The 17,021-nt window shown below is 48.9% G+C and overlaps 1 protein-coding gene across 12 annotated transcripts in view; it reads right to left on the bottom strand.

Annotated features, from left to right (window-relative positions):
- Positions 1 to 1,314: 1,314 nt before the first annotated feature.
- Positions 1,315 to 17,021, bottom strand: part of EPHB2 (EPH receptor B2) — a 116,384-nt gene continuing 100,677 nt past the window's right edge. For 7 of the 12 annotated variants that reach the window (XM_077931297.1, XM_077931301.1, XM_077931293.1 and 4 more), the window contains exons 12-16: positions 15,020 to 15,235; positions 10,986 to 11,207; positions 9,436 to 9,629; positions 8,300 to 8,455; positions 1,315 to 7,949 (exon numbers count right to left, since the gene is read on the bottom strand). In XM_077931297.1, the coding sequence (XP_077787423.1) occupies positions 7,841 to 7,949; positions 8,300 to 8,455; positions 9,436 to 9,629; positions 10,986 to 11,207; positions 15,020 to 15,235 (897 nt within the window). In that variant the 3' untranslated portion in view covers positions 1,315 to 7,840. The remainder of the gene's footprint in view (positions 7,950 to 8,299; positions 8,456 to 9,435; positions 9,630 to 10,985; positions 11,208 to 15,019; positions 15,236 to 17,021) is intronic. The other 5 variants (XM_077931299.1, XM_077931302.1, XM_077931303.1 and 2 more) reach the window with 1 other exon arrangement.

Genomic DNA, 17,021 nt, shown 5'->3' with positions numbered 1-17,021 from the left:
CAGCAAAGTTCTGACTGGCGAGGGAGAAACTTTCAGGCTAAAGAACCAGGAAATGGAGTGCACCTCAGGCTACGGCAGCTGAGTTTCTCGGATGGCTGCCAGAGACCCAGCAGAACCCAACCTTGAGTGCTGCCCAGTGACACAAACAACGCCACTCACCACCCTCCCTGACAACCCCTGACAGCATTTTAGCAATGAAAGGGGGGCAGTGCCACTTTTGAATGGAAGCTACTCCCAGTTCCCATCTACTGCGGCTCCCTTCAGTTGTTGGGGGCAACCAACCCTTATCAGCCCCAACAAATGTGTGTTGGTGAAAAGCTGCTATAGATTTGTGAGCTCTGTGGCTTTCACAGGCTGGGTTTTATAGACCAGGGTTTCCTAAACTTGGGTCTCCAACTGTTTTGGTGTTGTTGTTTTTTTGGGCTACAACTCCCATCATCCCTAGCTAGCAGGACCGGTGGCCAGGGATGATGGGAATTGTAGTCCCAAAACAGCTGGAGGCCCAAGTTTGGGAAACCCCGTATAGACTATCTAGAAACTGGGCATTGTGAGGAGAGGCAGGACTGAGATTTGGAGATATGCTTCAAGGTCCAGACTATGGGAAGTCCCGAAAAATTAATAATTATAATTTGGATGATAATTTGGTCTTTTTTATTTTAGTTTTTTATTTTAATTGGATTATGATTTGATATGTTAATTGGATGTTTTTTATTGGAAAATTAATAAAAATGATTTAACAACAAAAAAAAGGAAAGAAATTGGGCATTGCATTTTGAGTAAACAATGATGGCAAGATAGCCCCCATAGGTGGGCACTAAGCTTCTCTCTTAAAGGGGACACCACTAGGTGCCCAGTAAGGAAGGCCTTGAGTGGCAGCATGCCTGGGTCAAGGCAGTGAAAGGCCACTTTGAGACCCTTCACCAGTGCCCCAATCCCACCCCCACCCCACCATGCAGTGATGAGTACTAAGGGGCTCATTGCCTTCCATAAAGGGAGGATCTATGGAATTCAAATCATATAAAACCAGGGCTCCAGTCTTGCCATTTCTAGCTCTGCCTACTTTTACCTGTGCCCTTACCTGCCTCTGGCATGTGGAAGCTTGCCCAGAATGGAATGTGACCTTCAGGCTGAATTCTAGCCCCCCCTCCCCCAACCTTGGTAGGCTTATGGGGAGTGAGGCCTGCAGGCTCCATCAGGCAGGACTGCCTAAAAGCCAGAGCCATCCCCAAGCTTGACTTCCATTCTGCATGGTTATCCAACGAGCCAGTCGACAGACGGCGAACCAAGAATAAGAGCCCGCCAGTGAGTGCTTCAAACTTTTACACTTCACATTTATTTTGAAAAAAAAAGTCTTCTTAAAAATACTCCTACAAAGGCATCGGAGCAGCAGATTTTGTTTCCTTTATAAATACATCTGGTTTATTTTTATTATTCATTATTATTCTTTCCTCCCCAGCAACATCAAAAGATGCATCATGGAGCCAGGAGAAGGCCCTGGTCGGAATGGAAGACACCCCCATGTGAGCAGGGCTGGAACGCCACTTACCTATTCACATTTCCTAAAAAATACAAACATGGTCAGGGGAACAGCAAATGTCGCACACCCAAGGCTACTGCCCATGGGCAGGTGGAGACTGCGCAGGCATTCTGAAGTAGAGACCTGTGCAGTAAATGGGTCACCATTGAGCAGGGAGAAGAGGCTTGGAAACTGAAGACGTTGCTCTGAGCCAGAGCTGAGGTGCAGGGCTGCAGGGCAGGGGTGGGGTAGGAGAGAACCCAAAGTGGCAACAAACGCCCGGCCAGTTTGGTTTTCATCTTGAGATTTGTGATGGTTGGTGCATGGGGATCTTCTGGGGGGGGGGGGAAGATCCTTTAGCTGTCATTCCTGCATTGCAGGAAGTTGGGCCAGATGACTCCAGATGCTGCTGAAGGAATCATTCTATGATGCTATGACTTTTTTCAGGGCTGTTTGTTGCAGTTGGCCGCCGCTCTTCCCTCCTACATCTGCTGTTTTTTCAGTGGTGTTCATTTCAACCTCTTGGTTGGTTCCAGCCAATCAGAAATCATGCACTGGATGCAATGATACTAGCCAATCAGGAATCACAGACTGGATGTGAACTATGGTAGCCAGTTGGAATGAGTGGTGGGCTAATGTCGATTGTGGTTAAATGAAACCTTTCAGAGCCAGGGAAGTGCTTCCTGTACTGTTCACAGGGACACATCTAACCTATCAAGCAGCACTGCAAGAAGGGAAAGATCTCTCAGAAACCACCCCCAATGTACTCTCTTTCAATCCTGATACTGTTGTAGGTGAAACTCTCACCTGCTGTTCTAACCCTTGCAGTAAGAGATCTCCCAACTTGGTGGCAACAACAGTGGTGTTTCCAGTTGTCCTTCTAGCAGCATTAGAACACAGGGGCACTGGAAGCAGCAGGCAGGGGTCTTTCCTAGCCCTGCCTGGAGATGCTGGGGACTGAACCTGGGACCTTCTGCATGCAAAGCAGGTGCTCTACCCCTGAGCTACAGCCCATCGGCCGGTTTCATCTTTATTGGATTGGGCATGGAACTTAAAAACCAAAGTCTACCCCTGGAACTGGTGATGGGGCATGAATCAAAAGACGTCCAGCTGGAAGAGGACAGCAAGTATCTGAGAACAAGGCAGACTGCATCAGTTGCTGCAGGGCCCGCCCAGAATTTAAAACAATAGCCATCTACAGTTATGGCCTTCTAGATGTTGCTGGACTCCCATAATCCCTGACCTGCTGGCTGTAGGGGCTGATAGGTATTCACCAATATCTGGCTCCTCTTTGCTGATCTGTAGAGCATGGAAGTGTACACAAAACTGAAAGGGGGCACGGACAAGGCAGCCTGCAAGAGCCAGACCAGAGCCTTCTAGCCTGTATCTTTAGGCAGCCCAAGGCCTCTGGAAAGCCTGTTCTCATGAAAGAAAGGCAAAGAAGATGCTGAGGCCATTGAGTCTTCCTGGAAGTCACAAGAGGGACAGGCTGTAACCCCAACTTATAGGTATGATTCCCCAGTAGAAGGAATATAAACTGAGGATGAACCCAATCTGACCTATGTCTATTCTTTCAGCATCTAATATTTTCTTCCACCCTTTGGGTAATTAATCCATCATTATCCCCAGCAGTGTGAGATGGCACCATTGGGAAACGGCTCCCGTGCTACTGGGCATGTGTGAAGGGTGGGGTTGGGCAGCAGATACCAAGATCTAACACAGGGCTGGGGAACCTGCAGCCCTCCCAATGTTGCTGGGAGCCAATTTCTATATCCCACAACCATTGATCAGGCTGGCAAGGGCTGCTGTATATTGCGAAACCAACAGCACCTGGAGGACTCAAAGCTTTAATGCATAAAAGAAGACCAGATGAGAAGAAGCACCTGGTTCTGAAACCCAACACACAACTCATTTGTTCCACTGAATTCAGTGGGACTGACTTCTTGAGTTGGCGTGTATAGGATTGCCCTGCAAGCTGGGTTTGTTCACGGGTAGTTTTAAAGCAGGGGTGGTGAACTGGATCTGGCTAATGGGCTGGATCCTTACCTCCCCATCCCACTATGGGTCAGGTTTGGCAGGTTGCAGGCAGCCTGCCCACCTGTCAATCACCTGACATCAATGCCAGGCAACCCATTTTTGCCCATGTGGCTTGAAATCAAACTGTGTGGGTATAGGCACTGCACTTCACCTGCCTTGATGATCGGCTGATTGGTGGTAACAGCAACACCCCTTGCTTCCAGCCCAGCCCCATCCTTACTTGCCCCACACCTGACATAAAGTATATCATCGGATGTAGGACATGTGAGCATAGCTTGATCAAAACATCCTAGGGTTTCAAAACCAGAGACTGGTGGACCTACTGAAGCTAGCTAGCAGAAGCTTCTCCACCCGTGTCCTAAACCAAGGAAGTTCCATTCCAGTTCAGTTACTGTTCTGCTTTAAAAAAAAGAAAATCACAGTGAAATATTTGAGCGTTCTATCAGACTTTCACATTTAGGAATTGCTTTTCTCTGCTCCTCTCTCCCAGCAGCTCCAAAGTGCTTGCTTTGATATGCAAATCCTGGGGCCCTACTGAGAAAGTTGCTCTTTCCGACACAACACGCCACCCCTCTCCACTCCTAGCCCTATCACAGTGTCCAGAAGTGTCAGGGCCCGGGGCCTGACAATTTATTGCTATCTTCAACAGAACGCTGCCAATCCAGTTTCAGCTCCAAGATCGCTAAAAAAAACATGGCGACGGCAGAGGAAGGTGGCGGGCATGGGATGAGGAGAGGGTGGGTGCTGGCTCAGCGTGTTGGAAGAAATCAGAAGGGTGACTCAAGCAGTTGCAATGGGGTGATGCGGAGCGACAGGACAGCTCTGGTGCATTAAAGGCAAGCGCTGTGCACGGAACAGTCCTGATTCTGAATTCTGACACCGCACTTGAAATACCTGCAAAATAAGTCTCTCTGCTGGCTTAAGGACAGATAAAAGACGAGTGTGCATGCTTGCGGGAGGGAAGCACAGTCGAGGAGAAAGAGGGGAGATTTCCAGGATCCTGGTGAGGTCACAATGAAATATCTAGCATAGATGGGTGAGTCCCATCTCATTAGAACAATGGAAGAAATGAGACGAGTCTCCATCAGCCCCCTTCTCTTGAAATCGTAGTCTGCATTAGGTGTGCTGCGGGTGGACTCTCTCACACACACAGTGAAATGGCTCAGGTAGATGTGTGTGTGTTGTGTTGTGTTGCCCGTCTGCTGGTGAAGACAGCTCCCCTGCCCTCCCTCCCGTGATGCCAGCAGCACCCAGTGGAACAAGACCGGGCCTTCGTCAGGAGGGAAGGGTCAGGGCAGCTTTAGTGCAAAGATACGTCAGGTCCTTCCCCCTGTGCAAAGGAGCTTGCACAGAAAAGCAGAAGGAAGGCAGCGGAGCACAAAGGCCAAGGCTGACTCAGGTTCCAGGGGATAGCTTGGTGTGGCCCTAAATGGGGATGGCTTGGAATGGGACACCCTGCCCACCAACCAAAGGGATGAAAGCTACCCATGGCATTGTAAGAGCTCTTTGCTCTGTACAACCAAGCTACACCTGATTCTGTGATAGCTGTATGGGATTATGACAGATTTCAGGACATTGAAATCTGTTTCTCCCTGCCATGCGCACACACCTCTGGCAAGTCTACAAGATAGTATATGTACTTCTGCCAGCATTTGTATTTATTTATTTTTTAATCAGCCCAGGTAACCTACCTACAGCAGCCCAGTTCAGGAGTAACAGAAAATTGTGGCTTTCTGCCATGCGAACAAGCTAAGGGTTGTATCATTCCTTTCCTCCTTTCCTCTTTTCTGGTCACAAGGAAGAGATCAGATGTTTTTGATCTATTTTTAACCAAGGCACAGTTCCCCACAATGTCCAAACTCAAGGACTGAAGGTTTGTTTAAACTAGGATTTAAGAACAAACCAGGATCTGAAAAAATGTTTTAGTGCTGGTTGATCTCATTAGCTCTACTTTAATTCTTCATGACATCTGAATACTGGAAACCATGATTTGTTCAAAGCTGGAAACCAGGAGCCACCTAGGACTCTAACCTTAGTTTATGCAGCCTCTGACATCTCCAGAAGCTGCCCCATTCTTCTGCCCCATCAGAGTTCCCTTCTTTCTGTTTGTTTTTTTCCATTCTCCCAGAGTTTTCCTCTCCTTCTGTGTACTTTCATGACCATCTGTGCAATATTTAATTGATAAAAAATAAATCTAAGCTTTTATTTGGGGATACGTTTTATTCTGGACTTGTCTTTAGTCTGGATCCCAGATAGTTCTCTCTAAGGTGAAACAAACCACAGTTCTCTAAAGTTTGGATGTCATGGGGAATCGTTACTACTTTAAAATTAGAAGCCAAAGTTTACAAACTCCTTCTGATTTGCTTGAAAGAGGAAGCACTGCTCATTCATGTAGCAGATGTCTGCAATTTTCCATTATCCCTGAACCAGGCCTTTGTCTCTCGAACCCGGAGAGATGAAAATTCTGTGGATCTATTGGCACTGCTGGTTATCATTACCTTCCCCTACAGAAATAAGAGACCCTGAGCTAAGCAGAGTGACCCTTTCCAACCTGTGACCCCCCTGACAGTGACATGGTGGGTTTCCAAACTATTCACAACTTTCCCTGTTCTTTGAACCTTCAGAAGGACAGACTGAGTCAATGAGGAGAGACCTTCTGCAAGGTTAAGCTCCAACCAACAGTCCTCACAACCTGCCAGAGCTTGGCCATGGCAAGTCTGAGACCCACAATACCACCCATGTGCTGAGCACCAGCTGGGCTCCAGCTTGTGTCTGACGAGACTGAGATATGGGGCCTTGGGCTGGAGGTTAAAGTTCCTGCCTTGAGCCTTTCCTGACAAGGCTACAGGCTCCCCTGTTGTTGACCTTCCTCCACTTTTGTTTCCAGTCTCCTCAGGATGCTGAAGGACAGTTGAGGGTGTGTCAGAGGACGAAGAACCATTGCCCCATGCTCCTCCAGCCCTCTTAGATGTTTCTTCACTCCCAGCTGAACTTCTCATTTTAAGGCCCCCTCGGAGCAATTCCCAGGTTGGTATCATTTTTGAAAACTATCACAACATCAGCACAAGGTTCAGCAAGTGGTCCCCAATATGAAACAGCAGACAAGCCAACTAACTTTGAGACAACTGCTAAGGGATGACAAAGGACTTAGGAGCAGCCTGGCAGAACAGGGGGAGGGGGTTAGAGTGTGTCCGCAATGCTCATGGCCCCCTGGGAGTGCTCAGCCAGGAAGCTGCCCAGGAGGAGACAACAGAGTGTCCCTGGGAGAGAACAGTGGATTTGCCATCCTGTTTTCTTTTTTTCTTTTTGTTAAAAACAAAACAACTCGGCTCCCCCCAAAATAATAATTCCCCCCTCCCCCCACATCCCACTGTAAACAAAGTAGAAAAAGATGGAACAACGACAACCAGATGGAAATGCACATCAAATCTACAGCATACTGCATGGAACAGGACGAGAGGGGCAGGGAGTTTCCCGCCGGAAGCAGGTCATTGGCAAACCATGAAGCCTTCTCAAATGTCTTGTGCATATTGATATGTAGGAACTGCCACCGGGAAGTGCAGCACACAGAGCCTCTAGGAGGCGCCGCTTGCAAAAACAGTCCCAGCGCAACAGAGACCAAGACCTCCGAAAGCCCCATGACCTTGCTTTCCCCAGTGTGGGGCAAAAATTCTCTTTCATACAGAGGAGGAGGTATGGGTGGGTGGATGGGTGGGTAGGTGAGCTTCGCCCGGATCCAGTCCTTCAGAGGAAAGGAAGTTAAAAAGACGTGTCCATCTCTGAAGTCTGTGACTCTAGAGGTGACCCCATTACATGGGTGGAAAGTTTGCTGGCGCTTGTCCCCTCTTCGGTCTGCAGATCTGCTGGCTGTTGTGGGAAGGGGAGGGCATGCCCAGCAACACTTGTAGGGACATGCAGTTTTGTAACCTCCCACCTCCCTGAAGACTTTCTGGTCCACTCTGTGCCCCAGGAGGTCCAACTCGTGCAAAGGAGGAGGGCGAAAGCGTCCCTCTGGATCCCTCCCTAGCTTGCTTGTCTCAGAGCCCTTAAAGAGAAATCCACTGCGGTTCTGTTTCATTTTAAAACATCCTTCTAAATAAGAGTCCTTCCTCTTCCCTTTTTTTTTCTGGATTCTTGAAGTCTGCAGCATCTTTGCCCTGCGGCTGCCCCTTCCCTGTAGCTGCCGTCTCCATGGGGGAGCATTAAGACCCGCCCAAGAGCTCAGACACACAGGGACAAAAGGGGAACAGGACCTTGAGGAAGAGGTGTGTGCAAGTACCCAGCTTCTCAAACCTCCACGGACTGGATTTGATTCATCTGTGCTCGCATCACCTGGATACTGTTCAGGATTTTCTTCTGGTGCCCGGCTAATGTGACCCCTACTCGCAGGATGTCCCTAGGGGAGGGAAAAAACCCACAGCAACAACAAGAGAGAAGCATTAGTGGTGGCAAAAATTGGGGGCACTGCACACTATTAATTATAGACTCAGTCATAGGATCATAGAGTTGGAAGGGACCACGAATCTCAACATGTGGTCCCCCATCCAGTTTGAAACCATACTGGACCCTGCTTAGCTTTGCTAAGTGGCCAACCAAATGCCTTCATGGGAAGCCTGCAAGCAGGACCTGAGTGCGACAGCAACTCTCCCCACTTGTAATTCCCAACAAGTGGTATATTCAGAGGCATTGCTGAGAACATAGTCCTCATGGCTAGTACTCATCCACCTCTTCTCCCCTGGAACTTACTCCATGTTCATTTGGGACACCACGTCGAAGTTGGTGAAGCCAGCACTGGCAAAGCTCTCCTTGTACTGCCCCATCTTGATGGCTTCAAGCCACTCGTCCACGGTGTTGAAACTGGAATAGTCTGGAATGGTGCGGTCCAGTAAGGGGAGGTTAATCCTGGAAGGGGGGGGAGGGAGATTGCAACAGATGAGCAGAAGAAAATATCTGGATTTGTTTGGCATGGAAGAAACCCCCACTGATCATTTTCACAAGGGAAGCGCTGCAGCACCTGCTTTGCATGCAGAAGGTCCCAGGTGTAATCCCTGGCATCACCAGGTAGGGCTGGAAGACCCTCATGGTTCAGGGGGATTATAAGACCTGACCCACATTCTTGGAAACTCTTATGATTCAGGGGCCATGACGTGCATGGTGGAGGACTTCAATGAGGACAGGTCCCAGACTACTTTCTCGGGGGAGAACCTCCGGTGCTTCATTTGGGAACCTTGTGGTCAGGGAATGCAGCACGGCCACCACCCTGTGATTCAAAAGACGAGTCTCCTGCAGTGGCTCTTTCTTGCAAAAGGCAGCAATGGCAAAAGAAGGCAATGGCCCTTTAGCTTGCCAGGTAGTTTCCTCCTCCCCACCCGGGAGCTGGAGCCTGACACACTCCAGGAAGGATCAGCCTGCATAAGGCTTCAGTTGGCTCTGGCTCCCTATCCAGAGGTCTTCTCTGGCAGCTCTCTATCCAGAGGTCTTCTCTGGCAGCACCCGGGAGCTGGAGCCTGACACACTCCAGGAAGGATCAGCCTACATAAGGCTTCAGTTGGCTCTGGCTCTCTATCCAGAGGTCTTCTCTGGCAGCTGCCTTTGCAGGACCCCTTGGAGCTGTCCAAGGTCCTGTAGGCTCCCTGCTTGACATGGACTCCTGACAACTAGACACCACCTGCCTCCCTTGTGAACCTCAAGCATCTTCAGCACTCAACAGTAAAGCACTGCATGTAGACATCCCTGACCCAAAGTGCCAGCTCTGGGAAACCAGAAATCCATTTTAGCTTGGGTAAAATTCTGGAGCAGCCTTCCCCAACCTGCTGCCACCCAGAAGATGCTGAACTCCATTTCCCATCAGCCCTAACCCCATTGTTTGTTCTGCTTCCTACCCAGAGGAAAGGGGTGCCATGGCTTTCAGGCTGTTTGGGTTCCGGATCATCTTGTCTAAGGTGTTGACAATCTGTCCAAATTTGGGCCTGTGGTTACGGTCCTTCTGCCAGCAGTCCAACATGAGCTGGTGCAAGGCACTGGGGCAATCCATGGGCGGTGGCAGCCGATAATCTTGCTCAATGGCGTTTATTACCTGCAAGGGGGGAAAAAAGCCCACATACATCTTTTTGTCCTGTAGATGCTGATTGCTAGCCAACCGGTGATGGCTAAATGACACCGTTCTCATGGAAACAAATGCGACTTGAGAGTTCATTCACAGGTTCAGCCACAGCTTTCCCCTCCTTCATTGTCTGAAGCGCCTCATTAATTGGCCACGTCAACAGACTTAATCCACGTCCAAAGGGAAATATTGCCTAAGCATCCATCGGCCTTGACGTCTGACGGCCAAGGCTGCCGCTCCCGATCCGTAATTGGGGATGTGACAATGCACATTATGCACATGCAAATACACACACATGAAATTGCTCCCCCCCCCTCCGGGAGCTCCTCTCCCCTCCCCTCCCCCACCTGCTACGCTACCGGCACAAATGCCCTGCTGGAGACATGAGCGGTTCTCCCCTCTGCTGGTGTTTGCAGCCCGGGTCGAGGAGGCTAATAGGGGGTGAAGTTACTGAATGCTCTGCCCTTGCTGGAAAGATCACTGTCAATTAGCCAGCAATGGCTTCTGGGGTGGAGCGCTCCAGGGCTGGAGGAAGGGCAGGAGTGCAGAGCAGAAGGAGCCCGCCAAGGAGATAGGCTGGGAGCTGCTATGAACTGAGGCAGCTCCCTGAGACGATCATGTTCCTACATGGGCAGGGATTTGACATCAGACTGAGAATGACAGCAGTCCACAGGCTGAGACAGAATGCCACCCTTGGCTTAAGATTATTATTAATATCTCACCTATTCCCTAGATTGGGACTCAAAGTGGCTTACAGACAAAAATACAAACCACAGATAAAATACAAAAACGTATAAAAGGCCACCATTAAATAACAATTAAACCTTGATAGAATTAAAACAATGTAAGGGGGGAATCTATCAAAATGCAGATATTAAAAACAGCACAGCACTATTAAGTGTCCTTTCCTAAAAAGCAAAACAAAACAAAAACAAAATAACCCCCACCTAACTATACAGTATAAGTCTTAACCAGCACTTTGAATTGTCCCCAGAAACAGACTGGCAGCCAAGTGGATTTTCAGCAAATCCCTGCCAGACCTCCATCCAACCTCTGCTAAAAAAAACCTCCAAAAAGGAGAGCTGACCACCTTCTGGAGAAAGTCTGTTCCACTGTCAAACAGCTCTTACCATCAAGAAGTTCTTCTTAATATTTTCCGGTAATCAGAATTTCCTTTCTTGTCATTTGAGTCCATTTGTTCAGATCCTAGCCTCTGCAGCAGCAGAAAACCATCTTGTTCCATCTTCCATGTGACAGCCCTGTCATCTCTCAGTCTTCCCTTCTCCAGGCTAAACATACCCTATTCCACCAGCAGTCCCTCATACTTACATCTTGGTTGGTCATGTCCCAGTACGGCCGCTCTCCATAGGACATCACCTCCCACATGACTATTCCGTAGCTCCACACGTCACTTGCAGAAGTGAACTTTCGGTACTGGATGGCTTCTGGTGCTGTCCAACGGATCGGGATCTTTCCGCCCTGTAGTGGGGGTGGAGCACAGGGTTTCTCGCTTGGGTTGCTTGCATCAGCCCCAGCCAAGTGGAATGACTGCTAATGGAGTCAGTGGGGAACAAGTAAATAAGAGTTAGCCCTAACCAACTTCTTGTAAGGAGGCTAGTATGTTGGCATAGGTCCAGTTGCACCTGTACTCATACCTGGCAGCACCGCAGCACCATTAATGCAAGTGCAAGTCTCTCATCCCCTGACTCCTCAGTTGAATATTTCACCGGTTGGTGAAGTGATAGCATTCAATGTGGGCTGCTGAGTCCAGGTTACTTCAAGCAAGCAAGGCTACCACAAACCTAAGAATCCTCTCCATAAAATACAGTGGTGCCTCGCAAGACGAAAAGAATCCGTTCCGCGATTCTCTTCGTCTAGCGGTTTTTTCGTCTTGCGAAGCAAGCCCATTGACAGCTTAGTGGATTAGCGCTACAGCGGTCTAGCGGCTTTTTGCGATCAGCTGTTAAGCGGGTTATCAGCGGAACAGCTGATAGGCGGCTTAGCGGCTTAGGAAAAGGGGGGGGGAGCGAAAAAAAACCCGCGGGGACGCGCAAGATTTTTTCGTCTTGCGAAGCAACCCCATAGGGAAATTCGTTTTGCGAAGCGCCTCCAAAACGGAAAACCCTTTCGTCTAGTGGGTTTTCCGTCTTGCGAGGCATTCGTCTTGCGGGGCACCACTGTACTGGTTTTAAAACTATGGGAGTCACTCCATATATGCCCACTTGATCACTTCGATTGGCAGAACTGGCACCAGCACAGGTGAAACATAATACCTGTTCCACATTGGTAAGAAATCATTATTTTAATGTGGAAAAACCTACACGCTGGAACTCAGGCAGCTGCCTTCACCAGGGCCGGACCACCCATGAGGCAAGGTAAGTGTCAGGGACTGGGCAGACTAGGAATGGTGGAGACCGCCTCCCCATCCTGACCCTTCCTGGGAGGAGGAAGAGGAAGACAGTATAGATTTACAACAGTGGACTGAGGGAGGTCACAGCTCAGAGGCAGATGAGGGGGAAATAATGTGAGAGAAGAAGGAGGAAGTAGAAGCGGAGTAACAGCTGACTGACACAGTGTCATTAGAAAGCATCTCAGACCCTCCAACTCCCAGAACCTGGCGAGTCTTAAATGTAGGAGAGTAAAGAGCTCAAAGACAGAGGGCACGTAACGGCACCCATAGAAGTGACAAATGAGGAAGTGGTTTGCCTCTGGTGCCAAAATGTCTTGGACTGACCCTGTACTCTTTTCAGTGCCTGCTAGAAACCTTAAAAAAAGAGGCATGCCTACACAGACATGTAGAACATGGATGTGTATTTTGATCTGTTGCTGATTTTAGCTTTTGAATGTCTTAAAGGGTTGCTTTTGCACTTTTCACCGATAATTTCATTTTATTCTCTTTGCGAACTGCTTTGTGGTGCTGTTTTTCTTTTTACAACCAAGTGGTGCATAAAGTTTATGAAAGAAAAGTGAATAAATACAATGAGAAGGGAGCTTTCGAGGCACGAGAGCAAGATAGAACTCCCATGTTGAGGTGCAGTCTGCCTTTGAATACCAAATGCTTGTGTTTCTGCCCTGTTGGTAGTGCTCCCCAGTGGCAACAAGTTGGGTACCGCTAGATACAAACATGCTGAACGAGGCAGATCTTTGCTCTCCATCCAGAAGGGTTTTCCTCCCCCCACCCCCATATATTTCCTTATTTTCAAGGAAGGTCAGGAAAAATTAGGTTGCCTGTTTTCACTGTACCGATCCAGTTCTGTGACAGCACAGTGCCAGACCCCCAACCAGCGCTGTTCGTACCGACCAAATAAAAAATGCAACGGGAGAGGCTTCATTGCCAGCATCAGTGATGCTTCAACAGCCTCGCTGATCATCAAGGAGGAAGAGCCATAAATTCTTAACACTGCCGTGCTGGGTTTGCGTTAAGAGGCCTTTGGCGAAGGCCATTTCTGTCTGCTGCAGAGAAAAGCCAGATTCCTGTGGAAGGTTGACCCAGATAAGGTGCCCCGTGACCCTTCCGACTCATCTCTACAGAAGAAACTTCTTGTGTGTGTGTGTGTCTTCTCCCCTGTACATGATTGGGCTGAGTAACTCACGTCACGGGGAGACATCCCTGGCCTTCCCAGAGTCCTCTGATCCACTGTGCAAACTCTAGAACCAGTTTTCTTTGTGTGTTTATGGGAAACACTTCTTGAATCATTTGCCCCAGAGCAGGGAACCTTTTTGGCCACACGGGTCAGATACTCACTAGGATCGGCCTTGCAGGCCAATTTCGACAGGTGGGGGAGAGCCGCCCACCTGCTGACCTTACAACTGCGCCATGTGTGAGGTGCAGCTAAATGAGAAGTGTTTCCCACCCCCCACATCGTTTTAGCAGACTTCCATGGGGGTCTCCCGCTAAAGTGATGAGCTGGAGATTCTGAGGCACACCTGTTCCCAGCTCTTTGTGGGCAATCTCACTTAGGTCCATTACTCTGAGTAGAACTCAGTTGAATAGCATCAGAATAGAAGGCCCGTGATGAAGCGGTGGCAAGGCAAGTTCGCAGGAGGGGAACATAGAAGAGAAGAAGAAGAAGAAGAGTTTGGATTTGATATCCCGCTTTATCACTACCCGAAGGAGTCTCAAAGCAGCTAACATTCTCTTTTCCCTTCCTTCCCCACAACAAACACTCTGTGAAGTGAGTGGGGCTGAGAGACTTCAAAGAAATGTGACTAGCCCAAGGTCACCCAGCAGCTGCATGTGGAGGAGCAGGGAATCGAACCCGGTTCACCAGATTACGAGACTACCGCTCTTAACCACTACACCACACTGGCTCTCTCGAGTTTGCTGGATCAGGCCAATGGTCCATCTCACCCAGCATCCTGTTGTTATGGCAGCCAACCAGCTGTCTGTGGGAAGCCAGCAAACATTATTTGAGCACAAGAGTGCTCTCCCTTCTCCTGCGGTTTCCAGCAACCGGTATTCAGAAGAATTTCTGCCTCCAACTGTGAAGGCAAAGCAAAACCATCATGGCTAGCAGCCATTGATAGCCTTCTTCTCTGTGAATTTAATCCTCTTTTAAAGCCATCCAAGTTGGCCATCACTACCTCTTGTGAAAGTGAGTTCCATAGATTAACTATGCACCGCATGAATAAGCCCTTTCTTTTATCTGTCCCAAATCTTCCGATTTTCAGCTTCATTGCATGCCCATGAGGTCGAGTGTTTATGAGAGAAAGGGGCTGGGGGAGGTTTTCTCTATCCATTTAAGTGTGCTGCATGTTTTTTCTCCCAGAGATTGACCACCCACCTGACCACCTATCAGGGACTGGACAGAGGAGGAATGGTGGAGACCGCCTCCCCAGCCTGACCCTTCCAGAGAAGAAGAAGAAGACAGTTCAGAATTACAACAGGGGTTTGAGGGAGGTCACAGCTTGGAGGTAGATGAGGGGGAAAGCTGGGAAATAATAGGAGAGGAGGAGGAGGAAGAGGACACATCGGGGGGAGGTGACAGCTGATGGACACAGTGTCTTTAGAAAGCATTCCAGACCCCCCCTCCCAGAACCCGACAAGACTTGAAAGTAGGAGAGCAAAGGGCTCAAAAGCAAAGGGTCCTCAGCGCCACTTGTAGGGCAGTGATGACAAATGAGGAAGTGGGAGAAAAAGGGGGTAGAGAGTCACTTGGGACAATGCCATTATTTCAAGAGGCTGCGTTCCAAGCCTCTCTCTGTAAATACGGAATAAAAAGCAGGTGGTAAGCACCTTCCCTTGTCTTATCCGTTCCTGGCAACCTGCCGTGGGAGTTGCTTCCTCTGATACCACCTTGGAAACCACTGAGTTTTCCCTCCATCCTGCCTTCACCCCGGAAGGTTTCCTTCCTGTGTCTTACCAGGGCGCTGGTGTAGGTGGGATCCGAGGTGTCATCTTCCAGGAAGCGGGAGAGGCCGAAGTCTGAGACCTTGCAGACGAGGTTGCTGTTGACGAGGATGTTGCGAGCCGCCAGGTCACGGTGGACGTAGTTCATGTCGGCCAAGTACTTCATGCCAGCAGCAATGCCCCGTAGCATCCCCACCAGCTGGATCACAGTGAACTGACCATCGTTTTGCTGCAGGGTAGAAGAGAAAAGGGCCGGCAGGGTCAAGCAGGGATCAGGGTTGGACAAGAGGGGGTTTCAAGGAGAATTCAGGCCACCAAACCACCAGGCTAATCACCTTGGCTCATAGAATCAGAATTGTAGAGCTGCAAGGGACCCCAAGAGTCATCTAGTCCAACCCCCTGCAATGCAGGAATCTTTTGCCCAACGTGGGGCTCGAACCCAGGACCTTGATATTAAGAGTCTCATGCTCTTGTAAATATATTATTTGCAAAAGAAGCTGCACAACTGTGAGCTGATCCTCCCCAAAACGGGGCTTTCCCCCTTTCCTCCTCTAAAAACTAGGTGCATCTTATGGTCAGGTGCGTCTTATGGAGCAAAAAATACGCTATATAAGTCAATTGAACAATATATATAAAAAACAAGCAGAACTGTAGCAATAACAAAGACAATCAAAAATTTAAAAAGAAATCCTTATGATAATTTATCAGATTTTTCGTGTGGATTTTTCCTATTATACACATTTATGTCAGCGGTTTTGACTGATGTACACATTTCTGCAAGCCACTTTCCTCAATTTACAGTGGTACCTCACGTTACATATGCTTCAGGTTACATACGCTTCAAGTTACCGAGAAATAGTGCTTCAGGTTAAGAACTTTGCTTCAGGATGAGAACAGAAATCGTGCTCCAGCAGTGCGTCGGCAGCGGGAGGCCCCATTAGCTAAAGTGGTGCTTCAGGTTAAGAACAGTTTCAGGTTAAGTACGGACATCCAGAACGAATTAAGTACTTAACCCAAGGTACGGTACCACTGTAATGCATTTCATAGAATCGTGGGGTTGCAAGGGAACCCAAGTGTAATCAAGTCTAACTTCCTAAAGTGCAGGAATCACAACTAAAGAATCCCTGATGGATGGGCACCCAGCCTCTGTTTAAAAACTTCCAGTGAAGGAGAGTCTACCACCTTCCAAGGTAGTCTGTTCCATTGTCAAATAGCTCTTGCCACCAGAAAGTTCTTCCTAATGTTTAGTCGTAATCTCCTTTCTTGTAATTTGAATCCCCTGGTTTGGGTCCTCCCGTCAAGAGCTGCAGAAAACAAGCTTGCTCTGTCTTCCATGTGGCAGCCCTTGAGATATTTGACGATTGCCCCAGAGACCTGAGCAGGTTGCTGCTCTTTGAGGGTTTTGCACCAATCAGGCTCAGTCAGTTAGTTCCCTATCCAGAGGGTGCGGTGGGGTGGAAATCCTGCCTGACAACGTTATCGTCCAATATGCAGGAAACAACATGTGCAACAGCTGCTCCTTGGGGGAAGGAGGCTAACTTAGTGGTAGAGCATCTGTTTTGCATGCATAAGGTCCAAGGTTCAAGCCCAAATGACACCTAAAGTAGGGCCAGGAGAGACCTTGGCTTGAGATCCTGAAGAGTTGCTGTCACTCAAGTGTAGACTGAACCTGATGGGCCATAGGAAGTGACAGCTTCCTCTGTTTCTATGCTCTCTTTGACTGTACGGCCTGCTTCCTACCACTCAGCTCTTAATACACTTGGTGGAGTGAGAGACTAGAGCAGCTGCTCTCAACCTTGAGTCCCCAGATGTTGTTGGACTACAACTCCCATCATTCCAAGCTAACAGGACCTGTGGCCAAGGATGATGGGAGTTTCAGTCTAACACTATCTGGGGACCCAAGGCTGAGAAAGACTGGTATAGATTAAGGATCCACATGGGCGGGAGGTAGGGAGGAGAGGGGTTAGATTGCTATTTGTATGATCTTGTACGGCCCTACATGGAGGTGGGTGAGC

The sequence above is a fragment of the Podarcis muralis genome, chromosome 7, assembly GCF_964188315.1.
Source record: "Podarcis muralis chromosome 7, rPodMur119.hap1.1, whole genome shotgun sequence".
NCBI classification, from domain to species: domain Eukaryota; kingdom Metazoa; phylum Chordata; class Lepidosauria; order Squamata; family Lacertidae; genus Podarcis; species Podarcis muralis.
Note: the sequence above shows the minus strand (reverse complement) of the source record. Positions and strands in the feature narration are given on the sequence as shown.